A 13238-nucleotide genomic window follows, 5' to 3' on the forward strand; every position below is an offset into this window, starting at 1 on the left:
CATTTACCCAACCCTCTTGCACACTTGAGTGTTGTTCTCATTCCAAAGAAGTCCCTGACAGATTGCCTCCTCCTCCTTATTAAAAATCTATCTTTTTTTTTTCTAATTACAAAGCATCAGCATTATTAAAAATGCAGGAAGCTTAGCTTAGCCGTGACCCAGTGCTTTGCATAGCCTTCACCCTGGTGCTACTTTCGATAAGTCAAAGCTAAATATAGACCAAGCTTTACAGTGCTGATCTTATTATATTGTGAAATCAGTGTACTGAATTTATGACACCTGCATTTTGTCCACGGGGAGATGATAACAGAGAAAATAAGTGAACAGACGAGGAGATGTTTACTGTAAGCAGGAGGAAAAACAGGGAACAGGAGTGTACGGAAGAAATTATAATTAAATACAGACAAAGAGTAAAAAAATAACGACAGGAGAAGAGAAATGAGGGATTGACAGACCTGAGGGGAGAGACATAAATACAGGAAACAGCACTGAGAGAGAGAGAGAGAGAGAGAGAGAGAGAGAGAGAGAGAGAGATGAGAAGAGCTGAGAGGACAGTTTTATTAGACGATAGAGGAGATGAGGTCAGAGCATCTGCCCCACTGCCTGAGCAGGACCAGAAATCAAAGGCGTATAAATCCTCTTGATAAGGACGTCCTGTACTGTGCCATGTACACACCAGCACACTGTCAGATACCCTACACACACAAACACACATAGAGCTAATGCAAACGCAGCCTTTCCACTAATCTCTTATATCAAGCCTGCACTGTTCTTGATGAAGACTTAATCAGAAATGAAAAGAAGATGAACTTTTGCTGACTGGTGGTTGTCCTGACATGTTATCTCTTTTGTCATGCATTTTCTCTACAATCTTACAGGAACTTTAGTAACACTTACAGCCCACACTTACATACAGGGTACCAGTGAAATACTAACTGGAATTAAAACTGGTGCAGAAGGGATTGTTTTATTTTGCAGCCCACAGACAGACTTGCAAATAACATAATAAAGGAGCTTTCTTGCACTTTTCTATCACTTAAAAGCAATAGCCATTGACTGAGCTTGGCTTATTCATTCTTGCTTTTAAAAAAAATTACTCACAAAGAACAGGGCACACAATACAGAACATGGAAATACATATAAGACACACAATACAGAAGGATACACCCTCCACACCTCTCTTTGTACTGTCATAAAATAATGATAGCGCAACATGAAAAAAGTGGATTTTGTTACTCCTTATTTCAGTTTGGGGGAAACTTATGCTCTACTTTTTGGAACTAAATTGGGAGTTAATATATATAACTTGTATATGTAGTTATATTTCTTTCAATTTTGGCAAATTGACACCATTAAAAGCATGCTGAATTATCTATTAGCATTTCCTTTTTGCAATGTACCATTGGATATACAAACAACTACCACTGGACATCTAAACAGATTTATGGACGTCTATTTGTGATGGAATCTGAGTTAATGAAGTGTAAATCAAACTGAAAAAAAACAATATGTGTATTATGTTTGTGTGTTCAGATTTGACTGAGTTATGACTCAGAGAAGGAGTAGAAATTTTGACGCAAATTGCGGCAGTGGGGGAGGCAAGGGAGGTTTGTGTCACAGGTGCTGTTGAAACTCCAGCCACTAACCGTGCTGATGAGTGGGTTAAACACACTGACCAAATGAAAATAATTAACACCCCACCGTTGCTGGAACACCAGCGTGCACCTGCCCCTTTCACCTCTTGCAGTATCTTTGCCTCATGGTTCTCCCTCTGCCCCCATTCACCTTTTCATAGTTAAAAAACACAGCTGGAGACGATGCCACAACAGATTTTTATCACATCATTTATTTTACCCTATATGCACCTGCAGTGTTACCTAGTGTAATATAAATCCTTCCTAAACTCAATGTTGTTACTCCTTATTTCCTTGCCTTCTTCACTTTTATTCTACGTCCCCAGGAAATGAATCGGCATGTAAGATGTGACTATAATCTAACGTGTTACTTCTCAGCAAGCAATAGTTTTTTCTATTATATATTATATAAGCTCATAGCCATTGCATAAGTTGCTTACTGTCATTATCCCATTTCTGTATGTTCTGTTCTGATCATGGATCAGGTGATGGTGTTAATCAGTCAGTGTATTCAGTATTGGTTTAAACACCAACTTTAGCTAGAAAGAACTGACCCTCTCTGGTCCTAATCGTGTTTACTGTCCAAAACTCATTCATGCGAAGGAGAGACGGAGAGAGAGAGAGAGAGAGAGAGAGAGAGAGAGAGAGAGAGAGAGGACGAAGGAAGGAAGGAAGGAAGGCAGGAAGTGAAGCAGAGAAGACGCTGGGTGAAGAAATCCAAGGAGATGAGAGAAGCCAAGCGTGTCCTAGAAGAACAGTGATTTTTATCTACTCCCCTGCAGCCTGTGAGATGTGGCTGACTATTGATTAGATTTCAGCTGACAGGAGTGGCACGAAGTAGAGGGTGAAAAACTGCCCCTGAATTCTCAAAAAATTAGTTTCTATGCAGAAAAGCTCTTACCTCATTTGTCAGTGAGGTGAGCTCATCCTGTAAATGTTTTGTCAGAGTCAGCTGGAACAAAAGGCGTGATCATACCGTACCTTTGTCCTCAGAGTCAAAGACGCCCAGTCAGATGATCAGTGGGTCACTAGTGTTTTAAACATGTGTCTCTTCAGTTGGGCTGTCTTGTTTCGCTCTCCACAGAGAGGAAACAGAAGGAGACGACCTGTGACAAATCCACCTTCTCTTGTTCTCCCTCAGCAGTGACAAGGCCCTGCAGGCTAAAGCTCCGGTCCACGAATGCTAATGCGTCGTGTCTGAGCTGGGGAATGAGACCCAGGGAAGGGGGTGATGATGGTTGGCCAATTTCACTCAAAGATCGTGTCAAGTGAGACTGTGAGTCGATCACAAGTGCAAATGCAATTCAGCTGTGTCATCAGATAACAGGTCACGGTACAAGTGAAACTGCCCAAACCTTAGGATGACACGGCAGCTGTAAACATTGTCCTCTTAGAAAACATATTTCTCACTTTTATGGTGTATTAAGTTTTCTGCTAGACTTTGCACCCCAGACTTTGGTTCTAGTTCAGTCTTATCTGAGAGGTGCCTTTCCGCAGAAGCAGCAGATCTCAGGCAGTTCACTTCTTGGTGGAGCTAATGGTTAATGACTTGGGTGTCAAAGATTGCACCGTTTCACCACTGACCTTTAACTGGCATTCCACTGACGCTTTCGAGGCAAGGACACGAACTCTGGACTGCAGACACCTCCCACACTGCTCTTTAAATCTGAACTGTGCAGACTACATGGAAAATCTTCATTGTCTGCTGATTCAATTAAATTCATGAGTGGATGATTTTCCACTGACATTTAGGTCAATATTAGGAACATATTTAAGGATTATGAAAAACAATGCAACACCACAAACTGCAGTCTACAAAATGACTATAGCATATCTGAAACAGTAGGAAAAAAACAAACGTTTTTGAATTATTGCAGGGTGGTTGTATTGGCTTGCATTAAATGTAGCTAGGTGTACCTAATGAACTGGTGATCACTGTTGCCATGGTGGCTCACACCGTACCTCTCCTCACTTGCCAAAAGGTAACACAGCCTTGCAAAAAGCTTTAGTTATATCTGCCCTGAATTGCATTACTGTCAAAACAGTTTTTAGCCAGCGTTGGGAATAAAAAGGAATTAAGAGGAACAACCCACAAGGTCCAATTATATTTGATACAAAGAGTTGCACAGGGAGCCAAAAATCCCTTTCCAAGTTGTTGGCTTGTCATGCATACTGTACCAATACCAGGGAGGAATGCCTCTTACACCAAACTTCTGTTTGCACTCTTTTGAATAGTTCAGCTAATTGACTCAAAACTTTCTTTTCTCCTTGTTAAAGACCTCAGCACATATTCACTTTCTCTCCATATAAATGCCAGAAGACTGAACCCCTGGAGTCTTTCAGATTCTGTGCTTAGTAATGAAACTGGTGAGCTGCCAGCTTAGCATTGGTTTGAAGCCAGTTTCTATTAGTTTCTCTATTAAAATCGTGTCTTATGTCCTTTACAACCTTGATATTTTCCTGCCATCAGCCATTGTCCTCTTTATTGTCATGACTCTCCTCTGATTTAAACATATTTAAGCAGCATTTATATGAGAGAACCCTCCAATGGTCTGGAAGGTAGTTCAAAGCTACCAATGTTTAACATACACTTAGCAATGGAAAACTGCTAATCCTTAGCTATGCTTTTGTTCCAAAGCCAAGTACTCTGGCAGTGGAAGAATGTGGTTGGAGTAATAAACTTGGAATTGCTTTTCTCGCATGATCTCTCCTCTTTGCTCACAGTAGATATACTGTATATATACACATCCCAAAATGTGCACAGTGCATTTGTTTCCATTGCTACTGCAGGATTATACAGGCTCCTTTTCTACCGTGGCTGTAGTTTCCCCGATTATTAGTCGTTACACATGTGTGTGTGAAATAGCTTTGTGGCGTTTCCTCCCCATAGCTAGAAACAGCCCAGAGGGGAGCAGAAGAGAGAAAAGTATGACAGGTTTTTTGTGCTGTTACGAGGCATCCTGACTAATCTGTGTCAGGTCAGACAGAGTTAGCGAAGCCGTTTGAGGTACGTAGGGACAGATATACACCTGCATGACTGCATGTCATATGATGAAATTTAAGGAAAGTGATTGTGAGGAAGTTACAAAGCCTCATTTTCAGGGTTTCAATGTCAAAGTGATTGAAGAAAGAGGTTAAATGATGAAGCAAACTGATTTAAAAAAAAAAATCATTTGATATATGAGATAATAATTTTTTTCTTTTCCTGATTAAAATATAAGTTTAGTTCTATAATCTGATATCAAATGGACAATGATATAGGAAATATTCGGTCACTTAAGGTTTGCAAGGCGCAAAAAGGGAGGCAAAAAAAAAATGCTGTATCAGTATCTACACCTCCTGTGGATTAAATCCCTCCATATCCGGGAGATCCACCAGCATCAAGACATCTTTCCCTCATGCTCCCCTCTCCCCCCTCCCTCCCCCTTTCTTAGCGCTGACCTTGGCCCACTAGAAAAAAAGGGAGCACCCTCCCTTCCGAGTCTCATTCTGAGGGAATTTGGGAATTATTGTTGTTCTAATCTACCCTGAGAACCCGGCTAATCCCCTCTTCCATCTTGATGTTCCAGAGCTAAAGCCAAAACTGTGCCACAGAGGCTCAGCAGCACCCTGACTATGCAGTGTAACTTTTCTTTTCTTTTCTTTTCTTTTTTTTTCCTTTTTTCATCCCATTCACATACTCAGCTCTGTTGAACCTGCTTTGTGCACTGAGGTTTTTAGGGCTTATGGCACACCCTTGACAGTTGAGCTTAAAGTTGACCTGATCTGCTTCCACCGTGGACAATATGCTTACTCACGGCATTACTGGTGCACAACAACAAGCTGCTGTGGTTGTGCTTTGTTACTACATACTGCATTCTGTCATACTGTAAAAGGCTCAGACTTATTAGTCTTACTGTCATTCCTTTTCCAGTGGAGGTTTGATTTATGGCACTGAATCCTTGAAAGTCTATCTGTAAGGGAAACAATCTAACACTCATAGATGTAAAATCATGCTGTGAAATCAATGTTAATGCTAATATCTCATTTGATTTGGTTGGTCATTCGAGCAGTTGCTTCGCCACTTTGGTTCAGACTGAAATGGCTCAACAACTATTAGATTGCTATGACATTTTTTACAGACATTCATGTTCCCCAGAGGATGGATTCTCCTGACTTTTCATTTGGCATCACCAGCAGTTTGTCATCACCAAAGTGATCCATTGATCATAAGGTCAAAACTCTGCTGCGTCCAGTACTTTTTGATGGATGACTAGATACATGAAAAACTATCACAATACTGTGCGTCTCAACTAAACTTTGTGTTTAGTGCTAAGTAGCTAATTTTAGCAACACTAACTGAGTAACTCTCTATGTATCTTTAACGAGTTGCCGTGAAATAAAAAAAAACAGTACAACCCCATGAGACGCCAGACACCGGTAACTACTTTGTATCCATAGGTGCCAAGTCAGTGACATAAATATCTATTTTAATTATGCAAGAGAAAGTTTGCATCCTGTAACCTCTGTCAAATGAGGTAATGGAATCATTTCAACCCCAAACATCTAAAACAAGATGAGCCTTGTCTGTGAATATGGTTTGCAGTGTTTTTAAATCCTGTGATCCAATGTTTTCACCTTTGGCCAATTTAGTCAAGCTGCGCTCATGCAATGAGAAATGTTTGGGTTGTTATGACTATCTCAGTGTGACAGGAGGTGAGGTTTAGTGTCAAAACAAAGGAGAACGAAACAAATCTCATAATAGCCCCTGCAGCGAGTAAATAGGCTCTGTGCCACATGGATACATTCTCCTCTTTCTGTTTATAGAGACGAGAGAAAAAGAGGAAGAGGGAGAGAAATATGGGAGATGCAGAAAAAACATTCAAGGGAGGGGGAAGCTTTTTTAATTCCCAACAAAACTTGCATGTGTTGAGTTACACTGGATGACCATGAATATTAATGTTTTGCTAGAAAGTCAGGGTTCAGGGACCTTGTCTCTTTGCTCCTCAGGATTTAAAGATGAAAAAAAGCCTGAGTATGACCCAAGAGGTTGAAAGCGGTTGCAAACGCAAAAGCAGCTTAGGGTCAATATCCCAATCTTTCCCTCCGTCCTACTGTCTTGTTTCTCAGACACCCGCTCTCTTTTTTCAGGTTGATTCCCCCTCTTTCTCTGTTGCTGACTCTGAACAGTATTTCTGAGGCTTAATCTCCCACGGGAGATTCTGTACACTTGGTGTTTGTATTCCATTTGGACTGCCTGAATCATAGTTCTTTGATTCTCTGCCCTTTGGGCTCTGACTTTCCCCCTCGCTCATTCATTTTAAGACCCGTGTTTGCGATCGAGGAACAAAAGCGAGGGAAAAGAAAGGGAGAAGAAAGAGCAGTGACCTTGGTGTTAATAAGCAAGCCTTATCTCTGACAGAGAATGGGATGGCTTATGTAAGACTATCTTGCGCTCTCATTCTCTCTGTTTATCTTTTTGTCTTTCAAACATATTTTTCTTTGTCTCCACATCTCTGCTTGCACCTTATTCCCTCATTCTACTTTATCATTCCCCCCACTGATGCTCTCTCGCTTTCCCCTCATTTCATTACTCTTTGATGCTCAGACATATGTGGGACATCACACAGCCTGTTAGAGGTAGCGTAATGCACCAAGGGGGAGCTGGTGGAGGACAGGAAGGGATAAGGACAAAGCGGAAACTGGGTTACCAGGATAGAAGGCCATGCGTAGACTGGCTAATAACACTGCTGTGAGCACAGTCTTTATACCGTCCCGTATGAGCAAAATAACAGAAATGTTTTGCAGTACAATTCAGCAGCTGTAAATACCAGGTCAGTGAAGCTTATAATGGGATCTACATGATTGTGTCATATTCCGTACTAATTGGCAGCATGTAAGCTTCTGTTGTTTAATTCTTTCAATGTATTTGTTTCGCTTAATTCTAAAACTTCTAAAAGCAACAACTCACTCACTGTTGGTTTGGTTATACTTGAGTCACTTTCAAAACCTTAATCGCTCGGTTGTAAATTTATAACAGTCAATTATTACCGTTCAATGTCCAATGATTATTACCAGGTGGTTTACAGTATGCTAGCCAGTTATCATCCATAACCACGCTATCACCACCCAGAACCGGTATTAGCCAGTGCCTTCCCATTGTTGTAAAGTGACTAAATGAAAACAGTCATGAACTCAAACCTAACCCTATAACCTTAAAGTGAGCTCCACCAATTTGCCACACCAAAACCTGTTTACTACTGCATAGGTCGAGAAAAAACAGAAAAGAAAGAAGCCTTTTTAAAGCTTTTTGTGGCTCCAGACGTAACTACACACAATCTGGCAAAATGCCTCAAGTCACATCGATTGAGTCAGCCTCGGTCTGGGCTGAAGATGACAAGTTTGAAAATCTGGAAAAAAAAAAAAAAATCCAAGGGTGTGGAGTTAGGAAGAAGTGAGCTTACCAGAACTATGTAGCCTGCTCCTTATTTTTGCTTTAGGGTAAAAACTTCATAAGCTGCTACTAGCATAACACATTCAGTCTCTGACCCAGCTGTTTGGTGGTTGGATTGCATTCTTGGTAACTGGGTAGGTGCGAGGTTTGACAAGGAAGAAGAATGTATGGAATAAAACAGACCATACCTCTGGTTTCACTGCATCAATTTAGTTTTTTTCTTTTTTAACTGCCTATCATAAATCCAACAGTGATATAGAAGAGCTGTGTTAAATCAGTGGAGTACTTTCTTAAATCTAACCTAGGTATTAAGGCTGTTTTTACTCTCAAACTCAACTGATAATACTGTGTAGTCGATACTAAATCAAATCATAATACTGTGAGGTGCAAGGTGTGTGGTGAGCTCAAATAGGACTGCACTATTTTGAGCTGTAGCTTTATTATACTGTACTGTTTATGGAGAGTAAAGAGCAAATCTTTAGGTGAAGACGTTACACAACTTTTTTTAGAGATTAAAACCTTGTTTTTCAGAGATAATTTGTATATAACACAGGCAGAGGCAAAGGGCGAAGAGGTGAGTGAGGTGGCAACAGAGGAAAAGGGTCATGAAGTCTGGATATGGTGCATGTGATGTTTTTATTTCTTGATTTATGGGGCTGTGGGGCTGATCTGTACATCCTGGGATTAGTATGAGAATTTCCCTGGACTATATTACATCCTGAGTTTATGAGGTGAAAGGACAGATCTTATAGGAGAAGCCTTATGTAACCTAAGTAATAGCAGGTACACTGTTGTCTTAAAAGGTCGTAGCACAAAACCAGGTCAAAGGGCAAGGAAAAAGGGGTTAAGAGGAGGGGGAGTCTGGACATGGTATTTGTATATGTGTGTGTGTGTGTGTGTGTGTGTGTGTTGTATTTCCTGCACATATTTTCTTACCCACTGAAAGAATGCATGGCTCCTTCTCTGGAACAAGGTTCAGTTAGAGGCCATACAATAAAGGATGATAAATTGCATGATAAACATGTACGCTTCAGCCTAATAAGGAGCAGTTTATGGGTCTGTACATACATAACTATGATGAAATGTTGCTTAGATTAAGAACTTTTATGGCCAACAGTATACACACAAACTCACAGACACCCCCTCTCTGTCCTTAGACTTTCTTTCTTGCTCACTTATAATTCAAAGTTTCAAACAAATACATAAATACATATATGCATTTGAGGTGAAAAGATGTGAATTTGTATTGTATTGATGGTGTGAAAAATTACGAAGAACAAAATCATACAATTTGTGTTGTAATAAAATGAAAGCAAAGCAAAAAAGCTTGAACTATAGTAATCAGATAATATTTTTAGGACAAAACTTTTAGGAATTGAAATGCTTATTATTGTCATTATTATTTTGAAGGTGTGATTGCTGATTCTAGCTGTAAACGTATTGCTTTTACTGGTTGAATAAATAAATGTTTACTACATTTGTTTAGTCTGTCCAAAAAAACTGAAGCATGACAGCCAACAAGATATAACATGTTCATGAGTGAGGTCTAGAGGTGCTGGTATTACCTCCAGTATTTCCCAAAATGTGGAACTATTCCATTTTAATAGTAATATGTGTTAATGTAATACAGTTTTCACAACTTTGACTAAATGACACTGTAACACGGATAAAAACAGCTCACACACACACACACACACACACACACACACAGACACACACACACACACACAGACACACACACACACACACACTGTTATGACAGAATGCTATCATGTTGTACTTGACACCTTCAGTAATTGTTTGGATCCTTTCTGTCCTTCCAGCACCGAACTGTAATTACAGTCAAGGGAACAACCCTTCACACACAGGGAAAGTTTTTTGCCGAGTTGCAAGTTTGCACTCAAATACACTTGCACACACACACACACACACACACACACACACACACAAACATACTCAGGCAATCTCAGGCACACAAATTTCTCCATGCCAAGTTGTGGTAATGTAGAGGCCCAGAAGAAGAGCAACCACTGATAGAGGCCTTGATAAAACTCATTTGAAATGGCTGCAGTTACTGAACCTGTCCGCTCTGTGTGCCAAGGACACCATTTACCTTACATAACAGCCATTCTGGGTCACTAACACATCCATCTGTGCAACTCACTTCCCTCAAGAACTATGTGCACCTTGACCTTACCTTCCATTGTCCCATGTATCTTATATTTCTCTCTCACGCCTCCTCTCTCTCCTCTGTGTGTGTGTGTACTTTTGTGTTCTGTGCTGGTGTTGTGAGTCGCATGCTAAAAGATGATTGAGTTTGTGATGAAAACTCAGGAGAGTGTGTCAATGTGCTGCGGTCACATGAGAGGAGATTACTGCAAAGGCTGAGCTTGGCTCACTCACTGCCTCCTGTGCAATGCGAACATGAGCCTCAAATATTTTACTCATAGAGTCATAGCTGTAGCTGTAGCAATTTTATAGCTGATTTTGATAATGCTTTATAATAAATTTGACCTTTTTAAAGAATGAGAATAACTTATATAAGCATGCTCCAGAACTTAAAGTACATCGACCTACAGTATTTGTTTCCTTTATCTCTGTTGTATCTTATCTTATCTTATATTTTGGTTTTGTTCATCGGTAACTTTAATCAAAATTATTATTTGAATCAATGTATTATATTGAAATAATCTGCTCCCAAGTGGCACATGGGGTTAAAAGTTTACTTTATAGCTATAAGGGAAAACAATAATAAAGACATTGAATGAAATATGATGATTATAATGAAAATGCTCAAGAATGAGTCTCTCGTTTATTAGATAGATGACATATGTTACAGGAATGAGAAGCTGAAAAGGTTACGAGGAGGCATGAGGTTAAGGACTCTGTTAACCATGTACCTGCAGAAGATCAACTTTTCATGAACCAAACAGACCTGTTATCAGCTCTGAGACAAGTTGTGACAAGATAGGAGGAAGTTCATCTGAAAAGGTCTAAACCACCAACAATGCTATAAAAGTTGACACCTGATTCCAATAGCGTTTTTTAAGTAGATGGTTAATGTTGATAAGATTTTTTCTGTATAATAAGTGTATTAAAAGACATAAACAGTATGAGTACAAGTTCATTCTAAACTCCCATTTGGGGTTTGAGGTGGGAGGAAAACTCACTCTTACAGTTATGTACATATGTTAGTCTGTTAAGATGCTGCCGATAATCTCGTGACCCTTTCTCAGAAATACTGAAGCATTTATTCCACATATTTGGTTTTAAACTTTACTGGCCTGATGGAAAAATATGATTGATCTTATTGTTACAGGTCAGGAAGTGGAAGATGCTGGCTCGCCATCACAGCGACGGTACAGGCAAGCAGAAGGAAACAGAGTCAGACGTCCACCAGGGAGGTTGTCAGTCATGGGGGGTGCATGCCTCACCCATCCTGGCCAGCCCAGTCATGCTGGAGTGCTCCATCTGCAGTGGACCCTACATAAGCTATGCCCTGGAGGATATCTGGCAGCCACGGCAACGCACACAGGCAAGTTCATTCTGTCTGTAGCTAATTAAATTACAGGTAGCAAACACTCATTTATCACAGTAATCAGTGGATCACAAAGCAGGGGATTTCCAAGTGTCCTTGATGAGGTTAGTTCAGGGAATCTCTAGAGAAATTATGGATCGTCAACATCCTTTTATAACATACAACAGATGTTATTTCGCTGGGTTATGTAGGGTAAGCAACTCAACGACTTACAATAAATGGTTAATGTAGCTATTTGTAAGTTTTGCTATAGCCAATGTTAGCGTTCACAGCTGTTTACTTACCAGTCTTAGAAGAGACGTTATGAGTTCAGCATCCAACTTAATTCCTTTACTCGCCAAGAGCTGTCTCCACAGCTGTCTCTGCAACTCTTGTTTTGCTTCTATTTCTATCACTGCTTTTCTCCTACATAAGTTAGCATGCTAACCAGCTAGCTCCGGCCCAGTCAGCTAGTTGCTTCACTTTCCGATACCAAGTCACTGTATCGTCCAGTCTGCCCTGAAGATGTAGCTCTGCTCAGAGGGAGTATTATAACCTCTTGTATTGTAAATACAATGAGCTCTTGGCAAGACTGGTAAGTAAACAGCTGGTAATGCTAACGTTAGCTATGTAGCCATAACAAAACTTACAAATAGCTCCTTTAATTTAATTATATGATAACACCAACTGGCAGTTGACAAAATAATGAAAATAATTGTTAGAGGGAAACATGTCATGACTTTAGTTGAAGTAACCTAATATTATACACAGCCCTGTCTTATATTATACAAACCAAGGAGATACACCCAGAGAAATGTTCCTAATTTCTTTAACTCTAAAATCAAAACATTTGTAGCCTTTTTACTGTTGAATGAGTTTTATCATATGACTTGCAGTCAAGTCATGCAGGCCTCTACCTCTCCTTGACCCTTACAAAGACAAAAACTATTCCCCCAACTGTCTCTCTTTGCCTCTGCTGGAACAACCCAAACTTTCTGTCTTGTGTTGGAAAAATAAATCCACCATGAAATATTAATGAACAGAAAGCCTAGATTCACCATCACTATGGATACTACTCCATCAGATCTCTTTACTGAATCAATAAACAACCTGAAGTAAGAGAGAGGAAGGACATGACTGAAGTGAGGCAAACGGAGGGAGAGGACATAGGGGCATGAATGGTAAAGTGATTCTGACTGTGGAGAAATATTGACAGTATGAGGGAATATGAAGAGCAAGCAATATATGTATATATATGTGTGTGTGAGAGTGTATCTGAGAGAAAAAGATTTGATAGACGAGGCTACTGTCAGTTGTATTAAGACTTATACAGAGATGAAATGACCAGCATGATAGGCAGGCTGTTGGAGGCAGCATCTCTGAGTGACTAAACAAACTGATGAGATTGAAACAACTCATGCACACACACACACACACACACACACACACACACACACATGCATGCATCAGCTTGTCTTGTTCTCAGAAAACACTCATGGGAGAATACTGAGAGCTGCGATAAGTTTTCAGAGTTGCCGCGTGGAATAGCAAACTAGGCTAAGACTGTATTTAACACAGACACTTTGAAAAGTTGATGACTGACAGCGACATCTCGAAAAACTCATATCTGACATGACAACGCAACTTTCATGGG

At 40.1% G+C, this 13238-nt stretch overlaps 1 protein-coding gene across 2 annotated transcripts in view; it reads left to right on the top strand.

The window, feature by feature from the left end:
- The window catches only part of sgk1 (serum/glucocorticoid regulated kinase 1), a 37083-nt gene that overhangs the window by 9084 nt on the left and 14761 nt on the right, over positions 1–13238 (top strand). For both annotated transcript variants that reach the window (XM_022764481.1, XM_022764488.1), the window contains one exon: positions 11387–11602. In XM_022764481.1, coding sequence (XP_022620202.1) covers positions 11387–11602 — 216 coding nt within the window. The remainder of the gene's footprint in view (positions 1–11386; positions 11603–13238) is intronic.

Source organism: Seriola dumerili, unplaced genomic scaffold, assembly GCF_002260705.1.
Source record: "Seriola dumerili isolate Sdu_G_001 unplaced genomic scaffold, Sdu_1.0 BDQW01000025.1, whole genome shotgun sequence".
Taxonomy (NCBI): Eukaryota; Metazoa; Chordata; class Actinopteri; order Carangiformes; family Carangidae; genus Seriola; species Seriola dumerili.